This window comes from Chaetodon trifascialis, chromosome 9 (genome assembly GCF_039877785.1).
Source record: "Chaetodon trifascialis isolate fChaTrf1 chromosome 9, fChaTrf1.hap1, whole genome shotgun sequence".
Taxonomy (NCBI): Eukaryota; Metazoa; Chordata; class Actinopteri; order Chaetodontiformes; family Chaetodontidae; genus Chaetodon; species Chaetodon trifascialis.
This window is the reverse complement of record NC_092064.1, coordinates 10,987,474-11,007,306: the sequence shown is the minus strand read 5'-3', so window position 1 is coordinate 11,007,306 and position 19,833 is coordinate 10,987,474. Positions and strand designations below refer to the sequence as shown.

General features: G+C 42.1%; 3 protein-coding genes across 4 annotated transcripts in view; 1 reads left to right on the top strand and 2 right to left on the bottom strand.

Annotated features, from left to right (window-relative positions):
• Positions 1–1,479, bottom strand: part of st3gal4 (ST3 beta-galactoside alpha-2,3-sialyltransferase 4) — a 30,183-nt gene extending 28,704 nt beyond the window's left edge. For both annotated transcript variants that reach the window (XM_070970856.1, XM_070970857.1), the window contains exon 1: positions 1,148–1,479. The gene's annotated coding sequence lies outside the window, so the exon portion shown is untranslated. The remainder of the gene's footprint in view (positions 1–1,147) is intronic.
• A 7,245-nt stretch (positions 1,480–8,724) lies between these two features.
• Positions 8,725–10,232, bottom strand: LOC139336738 (toll/interleukin-1 receptor domain-containing adapter protein-like). The gene is made up of 3 exons (XM_070970944.1): positions 10,146–10,232; positions 9,371–9,991; positions 8,725–9,129 (listed from the first exon to the last, which is right to left on the bottom strand). Exons 1-3 carry the CDS (start codon positions 10,225–10,227, stop codon positions 8,927–8,929), a joined length of 906 nt encoding a protein of 301 aa, XP_070827045.1. The 5' UTR covers positions 10,228–10,232; the 3' UTR covers positions 8,725–8,926.
• Positions 10,233–11,605: 1,373 nt separating this feature from the next.
• Positions 11,606–19,742, top strand: srpra (SRP receptor subunit alpha). The gene is made up of 15 exons (XM_070970068.1): positions 11,606–11,725; positions 11,854–11,991; positions 12,303–12,386; positions 12,491–12,654; positions 12,816–12,976; positions 13,067–13,229; positions 13,489–13,639; positions 13,760–13,878; positions 15,031–15,152; positions 15,252–15,338; positions 15,797–15,969; positions 17,270–17,483; positions 17,604–17,767; positions 18,331–18,429; positions 18,594–19,742. The coding sequence occupies exons 2-15, from the start codon at positions 11,869–11,871 to the stop codon at positions 18,720–18,722; spliced, it is 1,953 nt and encodes a 650-aa protein (XP_070826169.1). The 5' UTR covers positions 11,606–11,725; positions 11,854–11,868; the 3' UTR covers positions 18,723–19,742.
• Positions 19,743–19,833: the final 91 nt, after the last annotated feature.

Below are 19,833 nucleotides of genomic sequence, written 5' to 3'. Positions count from 1 at the left end.
TGCATTATAATACAATTACTACAATAACCCCATAAGTCTTAATGATTTATGCAGATAGACAGAAAATAAAGGGAGAGATGAAACAAAGGTTACAAGATATAAAATACAAGATACTGTTGGCACAAAATTATAAAAACTGTCATTGTTGTAAGTGGTTCTTCATTTCAATTCTTACAGAAACCAGCATAAAAAGGTCTGACTGAATTCCGACCTGTAATGAATGTTTAGAAGGCAGATGTGTGTTAGCTGGATTTCATCCAGACTGCAGCTGACGGATTCAAGGACTGGCGCTTCGCAGCAGTCACCGCTGCTGAGTTCATGGTCTGCAGCCACTTGGCTTCCAGGGACCATGTTAAGAAAATATTACGTCCCGTTAAATGAAACATTAAAAACCTGCAAAGTAGTAAATGTGAGCTTTTCAGTCACACCACGAAGCAAAGCAAACTGAAGCAAAACTTCTGCAAAGTGAAAAAAAAAAAAAAAACTTGAGATATTTACAAATATGGTGGAGACGACATAGAAATGAGAAATGAAATGAACGTGTGATGTTTCAAATGTTTTCACTCCTGAGTGTGCAAAGTTGAAAGCGTAATATCCGCGATTGCAGCAATGAGCTCCACGCAAGACAGACGCATCAAAAACTGTTCACACTTTTTAATGACAGCAGCTTTTATGCTATTGCTGCAATAATGCCAGCGCAGAGCCTTCGCCCCCTAACTATCAATATTGGCCAAAAATGTGCCCCAGTGTATCAATGCCTAATTACTAGAGTTGCTGACAAATACAGTCAGGATGCTTGGTTTAGTGTCAGTCTCTAACTTTAATTCCACTGATCACAGGGAACATGGAGACTGTCTGCGGTTCACTAAAGTCAAGAATATATTTCATTATCCTTCGTGAACATAACGATGCCAAGTCTTTTCCATCCCCATCTACAGTCTGTGGATCCAACCAAACAAAACGGATAAAAATCAAAGTAACCACACTGACACAAATGATCAAATCAAGACTCGTGGCAGCCAAATTAAATTTGATATCTTGTGATCCAATGAGGCCAGTTACAACACATCTGTGTGTTTTTTCCTCCTCACACATACAGGCTGCTGCTCCATGTTAACTCGGAAGGGGTTTTAACAGTGTTACTTACCAGCAGCGCTGCCCGACAGATGAGGTTTAATCCGTGGAGCGAGCCCGTTGTCCTGTACAGTGATGTTGCTTCCAAGTTCACGTTGCTTTTGGTGACAATCACTGCGTGGGAAAACGAGAAATATGCGCCTGTCTGCAGCGGAGGAGCAGGGATGAGATGTGAGCATCAAAGCTCATCTCCCTGAACAATGTAGCGGAAACAAGAACCGCAGAGGGTGGTTTGCTGCTGGTCTGACTGGCATGAAGTCCTCAGGCACATAGCGGTTTTCTGAAACGGCTTCTCTCTTCCTCTCGACGCAGGGGCTCAGGGAGGGCGCAAGGACGCATGCGCATGTGAGAGCGCAGAAAGGAGAGACCCAAATACTGTGACTGCAAAAATGTTCAAGCCGAGGCCTGATGGGGCTGGCCGCTGAACTTGAAGCACACAGGTTATCGAAATCTTCCATGTGATCTCCAGCTTATTATGATTATTTGCCCCATGGCTCCTCAATCCACGCCGAACGCCGCTTTTATCCCAGAGGGAACAACATCTGGAAAGACTTTGCTGTGATTTTTTTTCTTTCTTTCTTTCTTTTTTTTTTTTAGCCCTGAATGCAACAGATAAAGCAAGCAGAGGTGGAAGAAGCGCTCAGTTCTGTTTCAAGCAACAGATCCTGAATTCTACATTACTGAAGTAGAAGTACAGAAAGTCAAAGTACTTATTATATATCAGTAGTATTAATGTGTGAACACCACTTCAATGTTGCGGACAGGGTAGTTGAATTTAAGGGAAAAAATAGCCTTTCATTTTTTTGTTCATTATATCGTGTGTTCTTAATCTGAATCTACAAAATAAATAGCGACTAAAGCTGTCAGATAAATGCAGTAGGGTAAAAAAAAAAAAAAGTATATGCTATTGAAATGTAGTGTAGAATAATAAGGTGCTTCAAATGGAAGTACTCAAATACCTAAAGTACCTCAGAATTGTACATTATTTGAGTAAATGAAGCCTATTTACTTTCCAGCACCACTGGATTAGCACCAACTTCCATTGTCTTGTGTATGAAATAAAAGGGTAATCCAACTGATCTTATTTTACTCAACTGAGCTCCTGTTTCGGGAGCCTCTATCAAATATTAACAGGGAAATGATTGTAATGATACTTCAGGCTGAATTATTTCCCCTTAACTCTTGCACTTTTTTTTTTGTCTATGAAAGGCCATATCTGTGTCTGGACAGTGATGTCTGTGAGGAAGAGAAACGTTTCATGTGGCACAGTGTTTCCTGAACGTTTGCAGGCCTTTTATCACACCAAAGAAACTGCAGTGCATTCAGAACTGGGTCTAAGGTGCATCTTTATCAGAAAGAAGGCGTTGTAAATGCAGGTTTTTGAGCAGAGCCTTATGCTGCAAACTTATAGACTGCTTGGAAATATGGAATTTTCCAAATACCATGGCTGCATAAATGTAGGCTGCCTGTGGGCTGAAGCTGATGGTTGTGTTGAAGTGCACAGGTTAATGAACTTTTCTATGTCAGTGATCTTCTGCTAATGATAATGACTCTGACCTGCTCAATCTGATGGCATGTTCCTCTCACAGGGAACAACATCTGGAGAGTCTTGTTGCTGTTGGCTGCAATTTTGTAAATCTCCATCTGTAAAGTCGATAACAGAGTGAACTCAGGGACAAGATCAACTTGTGCGTCTGTCAAGCTTGTAAAGGATTTTTGTTGGAAAGGCCAATTTATTAAGGTTATCCATGGCTCTCTCTATTAGTCCATGTATACTTTTATTTGAAAGACTTAAAAAAATGTGAAAATTATTCTGTTTCTGTTAAGTTTCTTTTCAGGTCATCATGGTAAAAATGTTTTTTCTTGACACTGATTATGTTTTATTTTAGAGCACAAATCTTTTATTAGACTGTGAATAACCACTGTCCAAACAACCTCATCGAAGGTATCTGCTGGCAACAACATCCATCCATCCATTGTCTACACCCAACTATCCCTTTTCGGGGTTCCGGGTGGGCTGGAGCCTATCCCAGCTGTCATTGGGCAAAAGGGGGGGTACACCCTGAACCGGTCGCCAGTCGGTCGCAGGGCAACATACAAAGGCAGACAACCATTCACGCTCACACTCACATCTAAGGACAATTTAGAGTCACCAATCAACCTAATGAGCATGTTTTTGGTCTGTGGGAGGAAGCCGGAGTGCCCGGAGAGAACCCACGCATGCATGGGAAGAACATGCAAACTTCACACAGAAAGGCCCTGCCTGACCTGGGGATCGAACTGGCGACCTTCTTGCTGTGAGGCACGCACACTACCTGCTGTTCCACCGTGCCGCCCCTGGAAACAACATTTTTGCACAAATGTAAACCTATAGATTACAGGTTGAACAGTTGTTTGCTGGCTCTGGGCCATGGCCTGTTTTGAGATTGAGATGAGACTGAAGGGTGCATCCTTTACAGCCCTACTAATTCCAATGCAGCATTTCATTATCAAGTTATGGCGTCCATAATTCATGTCCAACTTAGCACACCATGGGTCCTGTTCACTATGTCTTTGGATTCAGAACTTTTTCTGGTTTTTCAGATAGTTTTATGTTCTTAGGGTACAATTTTCTTGTTCACATACTGTCAAAAAAATGCATAAAGGTGTTCTGTGGAATTCTTAGAGACCCTCAGGTCTTGTATTTTGAATGGAACTTCCTGTCGAGCTCAGTTCAGCAAAAACCTTTGGAGTCCCACGAAAGGAAACCTGACTGCATGTAACAAATGGTGCTGCTGTGGGAAAGAATAGAAAGCAGTGTTTAAAACTCATCTTACAATTTGTGTGTAAAACCATTGTGCTCTTACATTTGACTTGCAGCCTTCTCGTGTCTCATTGCACTGTAAGGCCTATATTTTCTAGCAACCCAATAAAATGTTTTCATCTCCTGTTCTCCTTTAATTAACCCAGCTGGTGCTTCACTGTAGCACGGCAAGTTGAATCTACTCACCACAGATAGAAAGGTCCAAGACTGTACCGCCGCGCCCAGTAGAGACCACCGTGGTGACTAGCAGCTGAGTGCTTTTTCATACTGTTGGTGGTCCGAAGTGCACCAGCTTGCCACCCTGTGGCCTGAACTCTCTTCTCTCTTTCATTTGTTGCTTCATACTTAAATTGCTGGGATGCTGACGCTTTCCCAAAACTGAACTTGTGAACTTTTGTCAGCTATTTTTGAATTTGGTTGTAATCCTGGGATCAAAAGTTCATTTTAGATTTAGTCATATTTAGTCAATTTTAGTTTTTCCATTTAGACTAAGCCAAGAATGAGCATTCTAGTCAATCTCCTGCTTTTTAGATAACTGAAACTACTGAAAACTGTCCAGCAAATGACTTTGTGAACATGGCACCATTTTACCAGACTGTGCTTATAACAGTTTGTATACTACCAGAGGTACAAATATTACACTACTGTTCTTTGGAGATGGCAATAATATAACTTAAAGGAAAAGTTCAACATTTCTGGAAATACGTTAACTTGTTTTCTTGCAAAGTTTGATAAATATGAAGCTACAGCAGCCAGTTAGCTTAGCTTAGCATGCAGACTGGAGACAGGGGGAAACATCTAGCCTGGCTCTGTCAAACAGCAACAAAATCTGACTACCAGCACCACTGAAGCTCACCGATTAAAATGATTTATCTCATGTTTAATCCAAAAAGGAGGTCTAAAAACATCAGCAAGCCATTTTGCAGGGTGTTATGAGCCATTCTTATTGTACGTCAGGACCACTGACACGCAAACAGTAGAGAGTCCTGGAAGTTACTCGTCCTGTCTGAGAAATAATCCAGCAAGATATCACTATAACGCGTCTTATCTTTCCCTCAGTTTCTGTATAGTGCCCTTGACGTGTGTCCACAGGTTTATAGAATTTTCAGCCATTTCACAGCTGAAGAGTTTCTCTCTAGACAATACTCTTTTTATATATATATATGGTACTATATTTGAAAGGGGTCATGTTTTTCCGACTAAGTTCTGCTGTTACGAGTAACACAACCACACACTGAACCCTGGCATTTATTTCAATAAATAACAGCCTGCAACTTCTCATCTAAAAATGAGAGATAGCTAAATCTGTATTTTGATGCTGATACATGTGTCTTGGTTATTAATTATATGAAAGTTAAGTATAAGCATAATTTGAGTACATATGGAAAAAGTGAAACTGCTTTACTTAGAAGTCAGTAAGCTCAATAAGTGTGTCTTGCGTGTTTGTGTGTGTGTGTGTGTGTGTGTGTGTGTGTGTGTGTGTGTGTGTGTGTGTGTGTGTGTGTGTGTGTCATCTTGAGGAGGATTTGTTATGGTAACAACAAAAGCCACGTAGAACATCTGCGCCTTTCAGAGATCAGTCCAGTTTTTTATGTTACAATATTGGCCTGCCACAAAAGAGGCGATTATCAAGGATCTTTTAATGTGGTCCTAAATGTCTGCTGCTGTTTAGGCAGATGGGGTAAAGGGAGCTTGATATGCCGTTAATAAAAATCATAAAAACAGAACACGTAGCACTTCTTGGAGGCAGATGGAGAACAAAAACCTGGGCTGCATCAAAAAAGGAAAAAAATAGGATAGAATTACAAAGGTTATGTTCCAGTTTGTTCAGTAAATAAAGTTGCTTCCAGCTCCTCAACATGTTCAGACTTTGCTCCAACTCACTGAGCTAAAACTATATTTATATAACCAAATATTGACTTAGACCTAGAATATTAATATGAGCAGAGCAGAGCCATTAGTTTGATTTCTTTTCTTTCCTTAAGTTCACAAAAAGAAGGTTAAAGTGATGTCTTTTCTCAATAGGAATTACATTTCCTTTGTTATCATTTCAAGTCCGGGTCAATTAAAAGTTCATGTAACCGTCACCAGATTGTTATGGCCGTGTGTGTGGCACTTTTACTGTCACTCTCTCTTTCATACACACACATACAAAACACATGGAGTTACTCTAACAATTGTCATTAATGGTAAAAGCTTAACCATATGCATAACTCGATAAAGCTGATGCCAGAGATATCACACTTTCATGAGTGGCATCTCCTCACTATCACTCTGTATAGGACAGCAAAGGAACATACACCACTTAAATACTATTTGTATCACAATATTTTCACACTGCAGTATACAGTATACTCGTTTTTTCCGCCCAATTAAAAGGAGGATCAGATTATTTTATGGCACTTTAGTTGCCTTTGTTGTTAACTTAAATTATAGGCTGCAGTTTGTGTGCAACTAAATTATGTGTAACAAGCTGAGACCATGAGCACAAATTCCCACAATATGTCTTCATTGATGGCAGTTATTGCAAACTGCTGTTTAACTAGGTCAACAAACACTGCACTTACATTTGACACAGGAATTAAACACCTGTGCTGCTTGGAATCAAAGGTTTCCTGTTCACTCTGTGAACGTCATTACCACACACCCACGGTCGGCTCTGCGCAAAAAAGAGAGGAAAAGTCCAGGCAACAAAATTATAGCTTAACTTTGCAACATGGTGTGATAAAAGAATAGGAGTAATAATAATGATAAATGTTGCACTTTAAAAAACATTTTGGACTGCAATTAGGCAACTAAAATCAGACAGCTGAAATAATAAAAACAAAAATACCCAACAATTATCCATCCATCCATCCATCCATTGTCTATACCCGACTATCCCTTTTCGGGGGTTGCGGGTGGGCTGGAGCCTATACCAGCTGTCAACGGGCAAGAGGCGGGGTACACCCTGAGCCGGTCACCAGCCGATCACAGGGCAACATATACAAACAAACAACCATTCACACTCACACTCACACCTAAGGACAATTTAGAGTCACCAATTAACCTAATGAGCATGTTTTTGGTCTGTGGGAGGAAGCCGAAGTACCCGGAGAGAACCCACGCATGCACGGGAAGAACATGCAAACTTCACACAGAAAGGCCCCGCCCGACCCGGGGATCGAACCGGCGACCTTCTTGCAGTGAGGCACACGCACTACCTGCTGTTCCACCGCCCCCCAACAACAGATAGAACATATATAAATATAGAAATATAACGGTGTGCTAGAGTTAATAGAAACCTTTTGTTTTTTAAAGAAATGTTTTGAAAAATGATTTGAAGACGTTCATTGATTATGGAGCTTTATATCTTCAGGCAGGGATTTCAAAACCATCACCTTTAGTCTCGAGCCAGGTCTCAGAACCCATGAAGTACTTAAAAGGTAATCAGCAAGTGTGTGTGTGTGTGCGTGTGTGTGTATACAGTACAAGTGCATCTCAAAAAATTTGAATACCATGGAAAAGTTCATGTTTTCCTGTAATTTAATTCAAACTGTGAAACTTTCAGATTTAGATTTATTACACATACATTTATTACACATTGTTTTTATTTTAATAATTATGGCTTACAGCTCGAGAAAATCAAAAATCCAGTATCTCAAAATATCACAGTATTTCATAAGATCAAAAGTCAAACTTCTGAAAAGCATTCTCGTTTATGCACTCAATACTTGGTCGGGGCTCCTTTTGCACAAATTCAATGCGGCGTGGAGATGATCAGCCTGTGGCACTGCTGAAGTGTTATGGAAGCCCAGGTTGCTTTGACAGCGGCCTTCAGCTCATCTGTATTGTGGCATCTCTCATCTTCCTCTTGACGATACCCCATAGATTCTCGATAGGGTTTAGGTCAGGCGAGTTGGCCCCCCAATCAAGCACAATGACACATGACATCATCAGGTCATCAAACAAGTTCTGAGTAGTTTTGGCACTGTGAAAAGTAAATCAGCATCTCCATAAAGTGTTCTACAAATTTCCTGGTAGACAGCTGCGTTGACTTTGTACTTGATAAAACACAGTGGACCAACACCAGCAGATGACATGGCACCCAAATCCTCACTGACTGTGGACACTTCATGCTGGACTTCAGGAAACTTGGATTCTGTGCCTCTCTGCTCTCTCTCCAGACTCTGGAAGACTCTCAGGCTCTCAGGTGGTGGAAGGAGGGTCTTACAATTAAGAGAACAACAGTTTTAAGAGTCAAACCAGAGGACAGAACCAGGGCATCCAGGGCATGTCCCTTTTGATGAGTGGAACCCTCAACTGACCATGCAATAGTGCAAGATTAAAGATTTCACAATGTCCATAAATTCCAGTTTAAAAGAGGAACCAGAGTGGCAGCACACGTTAAAAAATTGCCTAAAATCTGGACTCTATCAAAGCGCGGTATAGTAAAAGCTAAAAGATCAGAGGGTTCCTGACTAAAACCTGACCTAGATTCTGGTGTCTCTAGTTAAAATACACAGTAAAGAGGTCATGGCAACTATCATTAACCAAGCTATTCAAATGAGGGGAAGTTCCCAAGAAAGGATGGGGAACATTTGAAATGATGTGTGAATCATAGCCATGCCACCACCACGACCTTAGCTTAGACTGGTGAAAATATATAAAACCAGGAGGACGCGTATTATTTAAAGCAACACAGTCACCTGGACTTAACCAAGTCTCATTAAGCATGAAGAAATCTAACTGGTTTGACCATGAAATAATGACAAAAAAAAAAAAAAAAAAAGAAATTCCAGGGATCTGACATTTAACAATAACAAAGACTATTAAGTTGAAGGATGGATATGAAACAGGACTGGCCAAGGAGGCATGAGGTGAAACACCAAGACTGACAGGGACCAGATCATTATCATTCACTGTGGGCGGCATTCACCAAAGTGGAGTTCAGTCAATAACAGCAGTGTTTTCCTTTCAGAGCCTCTTGTCCGTCAACACAATCTTTAATTACTCTTGATGACGATCACAGCAATCGTCACTGAAGCTTCCATCTGTCTTCTTTATCACTTCCAGTGGAATTGACGTCTCAGCGGGGTCATAATTTGACACCGGCTTGTCTTTTTTTGAGACATCTTGCCGACTTAATCCATTGCTTGAGCTGTCCACGTTGCAATCAAGTGTCTGCTCATTTTTAACCAGGTCTTTCAGGTCTGGAAGGACAGAAAACAAGAGGAGATTATTAAGGATGGCTCACCCTCCAAAAACTGTGCACTCATTTGTAGGTGGCCGTCTTTTTTCCAGAGTTTATAAGAAACCAAAATGACACATTCAGGAAAGGAAGAAATAAACTGCTTGATTTCAGCAGACATCATTTTAAACTGGGGACTAAGACCAGGCTCAATTTCTGTTTAAGAACCTCCCACAAAGAATATATTGTTTTCCATTACTTACACTGGAGCACAGTCTTGTTGAGGACAGTATAACCATGATCCGGGTTCGTGCTCAGGTTTATGTAGTAGTAGAACTTCAGTTCTTGAGGATACTGTAAGTGGGACAGGTTCTGAACCAGAGGAATAATGCGATTGGACATCGCCCCCTCTACTAGAACCTGGTGCATCATATAACTGCACCAATCATCCTGCAGGAAGTTAGGAGTAATGAGCAGAACCCATAAGTGGCTGTTCTGCACAGCCTGGCATAGCTCTGTGGAAATTGCACCTCCTGGACAGTCGTCCCTCTGTCGTAGAAAGCACCTGAGGTTCTGGGGTGGTTCCTCCAGGAAAGAGACCAGGCGTCCAGCCTCTTCAATGTCACTGTCCACAGAGCTGTGACATACAAACACGTCATACTTTCGGCGCCATCGCACCACTGAGCTGAGAGCAGTTTGTGACTGTAGCAGTTTAGAGGGGGTTGTCCCTGGTGATGATGATGAGGAAGAACAGAAGGACGACGCAGATGCAGGTGAAGTTGATACAGTGCTGACAGAAGACACAGAGTTTTTTGTCACTTTTGCCTCTTGTCTACGTTGTGCCGAGGAAGAAACATTTGATTTGAAGAGTTTCTGGAACCAGCCTGAAATGAGAAAGACAAACTGTACATACTGACATTTTGACCTGAGACCTTAGTCCAGCGATAGGTCCTAAAGCTATGGACGCATGAAATGGATCAAAAAAAAAAAAGTATTCAAACAGATAAAGATAAGGTTCGGAGTGAAATCTTAACTTACCATGCATGTTGTTATCATCATCATGTTTGTTCAACGCTTTGGCAAAATGCTTCCCGAAAATGAAGGCTTTTCTCTGCCCCATATATACTTAACTCAGAGACCGTAGCTGGAGAAGTAACTGCTACAACAATTTGACATAATCCACTGACAGCGGCACAGTGTAACAAAGAGAATGTGAGACATTTGTCGACTGCCCCTGACATCACCAGAAAAAAGAGGAAGTTGGCAACTGCTGAAAGTGACGCCTCAACATGTGCAATAAAACTTCAAATGCAAAATGTCTCAAATGTTACACTTGACTGAGCATGGAGTTAACCCTTTACCACAAGCATGTGCATGAACAAACAAATTAAATTGTGTAGGCTACAGCTGAGTCCTGCTGATGTTTAATCAAAGAACATTTCATAGGCTAGAATGGGATTACTTTCTTATCATTCCATTATTCTATTGTAGAGAAGTAGCAACAGGAAGAACAACACAAGTTTTACACACAATTTAAATATTTTACATATTCCATATCGAAATGTGTGTTGTGTGTGAGTCTTTTCATTATCTTGACCAGACTGTTCCTTTCAGTTTTGTGATAAAGTCGAAATTCTGTCATACAAACATAATTTAAGACATTTATTAAGAACAGAACAATCAGCATTTATCAAACATGCATCATAAACACTGCAGCTGCAGAAAGGGTCTACCTTGAAAAATAATATGTGCAAGATAGGATACACTTAATTGACCTCATGTAGGGATCATTTAGAGAAAATGAAGGGGGAAATGTCAAGACAAGCTGGCAAAATGTTTTGTATCTACAAATCTACAAAATCATGCTGTATGTATGCATTTGCAGCTCCTGTCCAAAGGGACAATGAAAATTGCATTCCCTGTCAATCCCAGTGTAGCATGAACAACTGAATTAAAACTGAATTACAGCCACAGTAGTATTTTCACATGATGGATGTCAGTAGCCCCGCATATAATATAATGGAGCTGCTTTCTCGCTGGACTGTTTAATGGTTTGTGAAGCATAAAGTTGAGAGTTGTGCTTTTTCTCTCAAGATGGAATATAAAAAATGGCAAACAAGGTAGTCCTTTCTACAAATATGACTCAGAAATTACAAGAGAAGCAACATTTCCCACTGAAATATATCCATCCATCCATCCGTCCATCCATCCATCCATCCATTTTCTATGCCGCTTATCCCTTTCGGGTCGCGGGCCACTGAAATATAGTGGACAATAATTTTAAAGTGTAAGACAATAAAAATACAGAGCATTAACAAGTAATCAAATTTGTACTGAATAAATGTACTTTTGTAAACGTACTTTTTTACATTTACTCCTCATACGGTATAATATAAGTAATATTGAAAGAGTGGTAAGTGTAAAACACGCCCACTCATAGGCAAACGGCATTTGCCTTCTGCTACTAAACTGCGCATGCGCGAATTTCAGTAGGCCCCAAAAAATCGCCGGAAGTCAGCGTTACTTTCCGGTTCTGCATCTGACGTGTCGAAAACAGTTTTACTCTGTTGGTGGATTTTACCCGTGGGGGAATTTATTATCTATTAAAGTATTATCTGGTAAGATTTAAAAAACGTAAGAAGAGGCGATATCACTTTAAATGCTTACATGGCCACTCTTTTATCGCAGTGCTTCCGTTTCACCTTCCTTCTCCGTGTGTGTGTGTGTGTTTTTTTTTCCAATCTAGATACGTGGTGGCAAGATGCTGGATTTCTTCACCATCTTCAGTAAAGGGGGCATAGTGTTGTGGTGTTTTCAGGGAGCCGGGGTCACTGAATCCTTCACTGGGCCTGTCAACGCTTTGATCCGCTCCGTGATCCTTCAGGTGGGATATTATGTTAAAACACTGTGACAGTTGTCTGCCTCACCGTATGGCTTGAGTAGCTAATGCTAAAGCTAATACTGTAGGTAGCAAACGTTAGCTAATTGCGTAACGTTCGTGTACTGAACAAGCTACTTTTAAGGTGTGAATAGCATAAAAAACACATTTTTACAAATTGTAAGCTCAGTGCTGATATAGTCACATCTACACTGACTTCTGTCACATTTTTAAGATGACACAGTAGGCTAGCTGTAACGGCAACGACGTGTGTTTAGGTCCTGTTGACATGTCGACGCTGTGTGTTGATTTTGCAGGAGCGAAGTGGGAACAATTCATTCACCCACGAGGCCCTGAGTCTTAAATACAAGCTCGACAATGAGTTTGAGTTAATTTTTGTGGTAAGTCTCTCAGCTGCACACTTTATTAATTACAGTCAAACACCACTGAAGGGCTTCAAAGCTGACGCTAACATTCATGTTGACGATCTTCCCTCCCTATCCAGGTGGGTTTTCAAAAGATCCTGACGCTGACGTATGTGGACAAGTTCATAGATGACGTTCAGCTCCATTTTAGGGATCGTTACAAGAATGAGCTGGAGCAAAAGGGGGCTTTGAAGCTTCTCAACAACAACTATGATTTCGAGGATGACTTCAAGATGCTTCTGAGGTAAATCTTGTTCCCTCATGGAGTGATTTCTTACAATGAAGAACTTGTTGTTGTGAGTTGCAAGAATCAAAAGTCTATTTCAACAGCATGCAAAGATGCTTCTTTGACCACAATCTTTTTTGTCCTGCACATGCTTACATATGTTGAATGTTTGTCTCAAGAGAGGCGGAGGACAGCAGCAAAGCTCGGAGCCACGCCCCCATGCGGACCTTTAAGGAGTCCGAGAAATCCCAAAAAACTGTGAAGTCAATGATCGAGACGAAGGGTGGGGACAAAGGCAAGGAACAGGGTGGCAAAAAGAATAAAAATACCAAAAAGGAGGGTGAGTGCTGCTGGAGGCGGTTGTTTTAAAATCTAAATTACTCACATGATCTAAATCCTGACTTTGAGTTGATATTCCACTTGTTTCCAGCTCCTGCAGCTGAGCCTGTTAAAGCAGATCAAGGCAAGACCTCATCCTCTGGGCAGAAGAAGGTCGAGAACGGTAACCAGGGCTTGACTCCTGACGAGATCATGCAGAAGAAGAGAGAGGAATTCTTTCGCAAGCGCATGGTGGTACCTATTGAAAAACCAAGGTAAAAGAAAATGCGTTCATGATTGACAAACAAGATAAAGTTAAAATTAATCCCATTCATACAGATATTTTTTGATTTAGGCACATTCTAATTGCCTCATATCCAGACTGTGAAAGGTCTGTTTCCGCAATGTGCACAGTTTTGATCCCCAAGTGGATCATCTTCACTATATTTAGCTAAGTCAGTCTCCCAGTTTAACGCATGTCTAATTCCTGATTTCAGATTTCTTAATTCTGATATTGTGTCATCCTGCTCACAGTAAATCCCCAAAGCCTCAGAAGCCGAGGGAGAAACAGATGCGTGTTTGGGACATGGGTGGCAGCAGCACCAAGAACCTGGACTACAGCGAAAGGAATGGAGATGGTTCCCAAAATGGTGAAGAACAGATGCAGGAAGCACAAGCTGACGCGGTACGTGTCCTCCACTCCAGTCCTAACATGCTTCTCATTAAACAGATATCTGTTTTCGTCGCATTAATGTTAAACTAAAGGGTCTGGTGCCAAGTTCTCAATGTCCTGGATGTGTTTCAGGGGATGCAGCTAAGCTCCATGAAGGGTGACCTGCTGTCTGTGGACTATGAGTCCAGTGACGAAGAGGAGATGGAGGAGGAAGAGGAGAGAGTGGTTGTCAGTGAGAAAAGCAAGCCAGGGTAAGTGTAAGGAAGTGTTTAATTAGATTTTTGGATTATTGGCGAGGGTTATATTGTTATTAGTGCTGTCAAAAATATCACATTATTGAAGAAGAAGAGAAGAAGAAAGGTACTTTTTATTATCACATATAGTTAGTTGCACACTACATGCACACACGCCATACTTCTGTAAAATTATTTTCTCCGCATTTAATCCATCTTTGGTCCGTCCTTCCTCCGCGGCAGACCAGGAGCGGTGGGCTGCCAGCCGACAGCGGCGCCCGGGGACCCAGTTCTTTTTGTCACCATCGGTCAGGTGGTGATCTTCTTGCATGTTTTTAGTGGGGGTATATTTTTATGGAGGATACCCCAGGTGAGCACGGGGAGAACATGCAAACTCCACACAGAAAGGCCCCTTTCTTTGAGCAGCAGGCATACCCGCGGCGCCCACAGCGAGAATCGAACCCGGGACCTTCTAGCTGTGAGGCGATAGTGTTACCACCTGTTCCACCATGCCACCACGCGTTAACGCAAATCAATTTTAACAGCGTCATTTTTTTTATTGCGAGATTGACGCTCTTTGTGACCTAGTGAACTTGTAGTTTTTTCTAAGCTGTGGCCACTGCTAGTAACGTAAGAAAAAACTACAGGATCCGGTTGTAAACTGGAAACAAACCAGTAGGCACGCCCCACGCACGTGTTTGGTCTTGTTTGCTCGTTAGCTGTAAAGGAGTAGGCTACCGGTTTGGGTGGATGTCAAACGCGAAACGCCGAATTGGATGCGAACAAGAATCTGAATGGAAAGTTTAGTTTCAAAAAGTTGCCAGATGGTTCGCCTGACAAGACCAAAGTTATCTGTGTGTATTGTTGGTGTGAACTGAGTTATCAACGTAGCACATCCAGTCAAAACCAGGTGACAATGGATGGCTTTCGGCAGAGGCATATGGATGCTATTATGTTCTAAGGAAACTTAAGAAAGGAAAGTTTAAGCTGTCCTTTTAAGGGACATTTAGAATAGATAAAAATGTGCGATTAATTGCGAGTTAACTATGATGTTCATGAGATTAATCGCGATTAAATATTTTAATCGATTGACAGCACTAATTGTTATATATTGTTTCTACTTTTTTTTTTTTTTTTTTTTTTTTTACCACTATGCACTGTTGATTTCAGCTCCAAAAAGGGTGGCGGTTTTGGTGGCATGTTTGGGATGCTGAAGGGCCTGGTTGGGTCCAAGAGCCTGACCCGCGAGGACATGGAGTCAGTACTGGATAAGATGAGGGACCACCTCATCGGTATGATATCACAGCTCTCTCACTTACCCTCTGAAATTTCAATTAGATTTTTAAAAGTGCATTGTCTGCTATTCATTATTCTGCTTTGTGATTCTGCAGCAAAGAATGTAGCAGCCGACATTGCCTCCCAGCTCTGTGACTCTGTAGCCAAAAAACTGGAGGGCAAAGTCATGGGCACATTCACCAGTAAGTCAGCTTTCACATCTAACTAACGTACCCGCCGTAGACTATAGATCCTCTCCCACTTCCTGAAAATATGTTTCGTTTGGTGCGAGGATTGGTTACAGTGCACTGTGTGTCTTTTCTGCTTTGCCTTTACCTTCTCCAAGAGCGCCAGGCAACAGGCTGGGAAGAGTAATGTGATTACAGTAATGCATTTTCCCCAACACTGTGGTCACTGCAGTAATTGATTAAAATAGGATCTCCCCCTCACTTTCACACATATTACACAGGAAGCGAGCAATCAGACCCCAGTTTTGTGTACACATCTAAATGGGATTATTATTGAAGTTAGCCCCCCCGCCACTCAGTGCAACTTGTCATCAGGTTACGATCCTTATGATGTTATTGTAACTAGTCGTGTGTGTCAGTACAGCATATGGATTAACCCTAACTAAGCGTTGTGTGTGTTTGTGTGTTTGCAGCTGTGGCCTCAACAGTAAAGCAGGCCCTGCAGGACTCACTGGTGCAGATCCTGCAGCCCAAGCGAAGGGTGGATATTCTGAGAGATGTCATGGAGGCACAGAGCCAGCGGAGGCCTTTTGTCATTACTTTTTGTGGTGTCAATGGAGTTGGGAAGTCTACTAACCTGGCCAAGGTGAGTTGTCAGCACCTGACAAGCTTATTACACTAACCTCTGCTTCTCTTTGATGAGGTGTGTGATGTCAGAGTGGTAGAGATGATGATGATGATGGTGGTGGTGGTGGTGGTGGTGGTCAGTCTTTCGCAGAGCCAACTTATGCAAGAATCAGCAGATATGTTAGTTCCTTTTGTTTACTTTCACGTCCTGAAACCTCTCACCAGATGCCTGAAGGAGTTTTCGCACTCAGCAGCAGATTCAGATGTCATAGCAGCTTTTGTTCTTGCAGAGCAGGAAAATGCACAGCGTTTCCTCTTTCCAGTTGCAATTGCCACAGCTTTAATTTCTCTTCAAATGATTTCACATTCGAAAGCTGAGAAGCTGTCTGGAGCTTGAGGTTCAGCCCTGAGAGGTGTTTGTTAATGTCCACCACGAAGGCCAAATCACATAGACACTGAGCTCACGGAGTTTCACTGTGTTTCCACGTCAGGTTTTCCTTTAACTCCATGAATTATTCCAGACAAACTGACACTTTGGAACAATTTTCCTTTGTCCAGTGCTTGCAGCTACACAGCAGCAACAAGGCACTCCACCACAAATTCTCCTCCCGAATGAGGCTTCAGCTCTGTAGCTGTTAGCTTGCTCACCGCTAAACTCCCAACCTCTGCTGGATAGCTGAACCAGTGCAGTTACACAGCTTTTTGGATCCCTCAGTTCAGCACTTGACCTACATTTTGGTGAAAAAGTAATTTCCATCAGAGTTAATGTTCGGGGTGGGCCACACAGACAAAATTAATATTGAAATGATTAGTTCTGCTGTATGTCAAGGGCAATAATATGCCATGATACTGAAGTACTGACAATCACATGGCAAAAGCATCATCTTACAAACCTTCATAAGCTTTAGAGGTGCTTTTCACAAGCATCGCAACTTAATTATGTCTTAGGAATGATCATGGATGAACGAGCGCCTCCTACCGACTCGTACTATTGTTTTTGTTCATTCTTAAATCTGTGCTTTTGGTGTGATGTTTGGTGTCAAATGCGGGATAATATTTAAGTGACAAAAATAAGAAAATAAAACTAAACATGCACAAATTTATTCAGCTGTTGAAATTAAACTAAATTGAATTTGAATGTCAAAATATCATCTGGAAGCATAATTACCAATATTGAACATTTGCCCCGTTCTAGTTGTTGCTTCAGGGTGTAACTTTCTAAATATTTGTGCCCTCTTGTTACACTTGTCTCTCTCATCCTGTCCACATTATGTCCTATGCATTTTCACATGAAACAAACTTCTCTTTGTCTGCTTCAGATCTCTTTCTGGCTGATAGAGAATGGTTTCACTGTGCTGATCGCAGCCTGTGACACGTTTCGTGCCGGGGCGGTGGAGCAACTCCGCACTCATCAGCGCCGCCTGAACTCTCTGCATCCTCCAGAGAAGCACAGAGGACAACCGGTAGTCCAGCTCTATGAGAAGGGCTACGGGAAGGATGCTGCTGGAATTGCCATGGAGGCCATTGCCTATGGTACGCTGAGTAATTATTAACTGGATTTGTAGGTAACATGTAGAGGTAGTGATAACCATTAATGATTAATATTGCGCATATGGAAAGTTCACATGTGCACCTTCTGCCTCATCCCTCCAGCCCGCAACCAGGCCTTTGACGTGGTGCTGGTGGACACTGCTGGGCGTATGCAGGACAACGCCCCCCTAATGACAGCCCTGGCCAAACTTATTGCGGTTAACATGCCTGACCTAGTACTGTTCGTTGGGGAAGCTCTGGTGGGAAATGAGGCAGTTGACCAACTGGTAAGATCACTGACAAACTCACATGTTTTGTTTGGACACATCGTACGGTGAGAGGAAATGTAATTGACCACCGACACTGAGTCGTCTGCCTCATTTTTGTGGAAAAGTTTTCCAGGAAGTCTCCAAAGCCCTTCATTCACAACTGAATTCTGATGAAACATTTGCAACAGTACTCATGTGATCAGCTGGTAGATCTTGATGTTGAGTAAAGAAGGGATTTCTGTTTATGGCTTCATCTGTATCTTGACCTGGAAAGCAGCTTGTTCATTACTCAGTCTTTACGTTAGACTGGGATCAAGTTTAGACACCCTTTATTAACAATAACGACTTAACAAGAAAATGCTGTAGGATAAAATTGATGTTATCCTTAAACTTTCCAGCAGAGGTCAGCATTGCTCCAGTGAGCTGCTGTGTTGTTCAGTAGTCATCAGGAGCGTACAGATGCGTTTCTCCTCTTCTACACTTTGTAAGAGTGAGATGGAAATATGGTGCTATACATATTAACTCGCTCGTCATCAGTTTCCCCTTGAATGATTCAACTTTCCCTTCCCCGTGTCCCCTAGGTAAAGTTCAATCAGGCTCTGGCAGACCACTCCATGTCTGACAGGCCTCGCCTCATCGATGGGATTGTTCTCACTAAGTTTGACACCATCGACGACAAGGTATTTCAATGTTTTTCTGTGTCTGTCGTGAATCATGCAATGTGGCCACCAGTTGACCTTTTGATAGCAGTTAATGATTTATCTGGGGCTGTTTTTTATGGTCTATGGATAATTTCCAGCTGGAAAGTTGATAGCCCTCATGCGTCATCTTTCCACCCTCACAGGTTGGTGCTGCCATCTCCATGACCTACATCACAGGCCAGCCTATTGTGTTTGTGGGCACAGGGCAGACCTACAACGACCTGCGCAGCCTCAACGCCCGCGCCGTGGTCAGCGCCCTGATGAAGGCTTAAGTGGCTGCATGTTCTGCTGTTTATTCACCGTTGCAACAAAGTCAACACCTTTGCCACGCTGCCGTGAGATGTTCCAGCCCTGCTAACCTGCGTATCTCATCCTCCTGCCCCCCCCCCCGTACCTGGCATTAAGTGCAGAACTCGTGTCATGCACAGGACTCTCCCAGTCAAGTGTGCCCTTTGAAAGAACATTTTGCAACAAAGCCAGAGGGGCCTCCTCTTGCGTCATTTCTAAACTGTTGGGGGCCTACATTGAAACGTACCTCAGATCACCTTGAGTTTTGAAACAATGAAGTCACATCCCAAATGACATTTTAACTGACTAAATGGACCTAGGCTGTAAATGTCATCCGTTTACTGGTTTACACAGTAAAGACTTACACACAAAAAATCCCCTACCTAGCATTTTGTCAGTCAGTTTTCCCTTCTTCATGTCAGTGAGGTCAGGCTGTGAAGGCATGCTGTATGTGACAGTGCAGCACCTGCCCGTGCCTGAGGAAAGCTTAGTGACCATAGTGCCTATCTGTCTCCTGTTCACTACACTTACACTACGTTGGTGGTTATCCATCAAGAGTACCATGGCAGTTCAGGTCAGACATCTTCTAGTCTGGAGGAGCAGTCTGAACCTGTTTACAACATGAGTTCATCAAGTGGGCATGAATATCAGCACTCAGTTAGTAGATGTACTCCCCTATTATAAATGTAATAGTAAAGGCCAGACTCAATCCAGAGGGATTTTATGTAAAATGGGACTTAACACAAAACTGGTACATTAGTTGTGGATGGACTGTTCAGTCTGAGCGAGCTCCTCGTCGACCTTACACAGTGAACATTTTCAGTACAGAATGGAGACTTTGATTCTTAAGATCATAGTTGGTGAAAAGTGGAAAGATATTTTGTAAGTTATTATTTTTTTAGTTCAGGTGGTCCATAGATTTCAGAAGACGCATTCTGTGGTCAGTTGGAGTTCTTTGGCCCCTTTGTTTATGTTTTCCCCTCTGATCTGCTCTTCATTTGTAAGAAGAAATCTAAGTCTTAAACATCTCCAGCCCCCTTTAAGTTGTGGTAGTGCAATATAAGAGAATCAAGAGTTATACAGAAGATTTGAGCT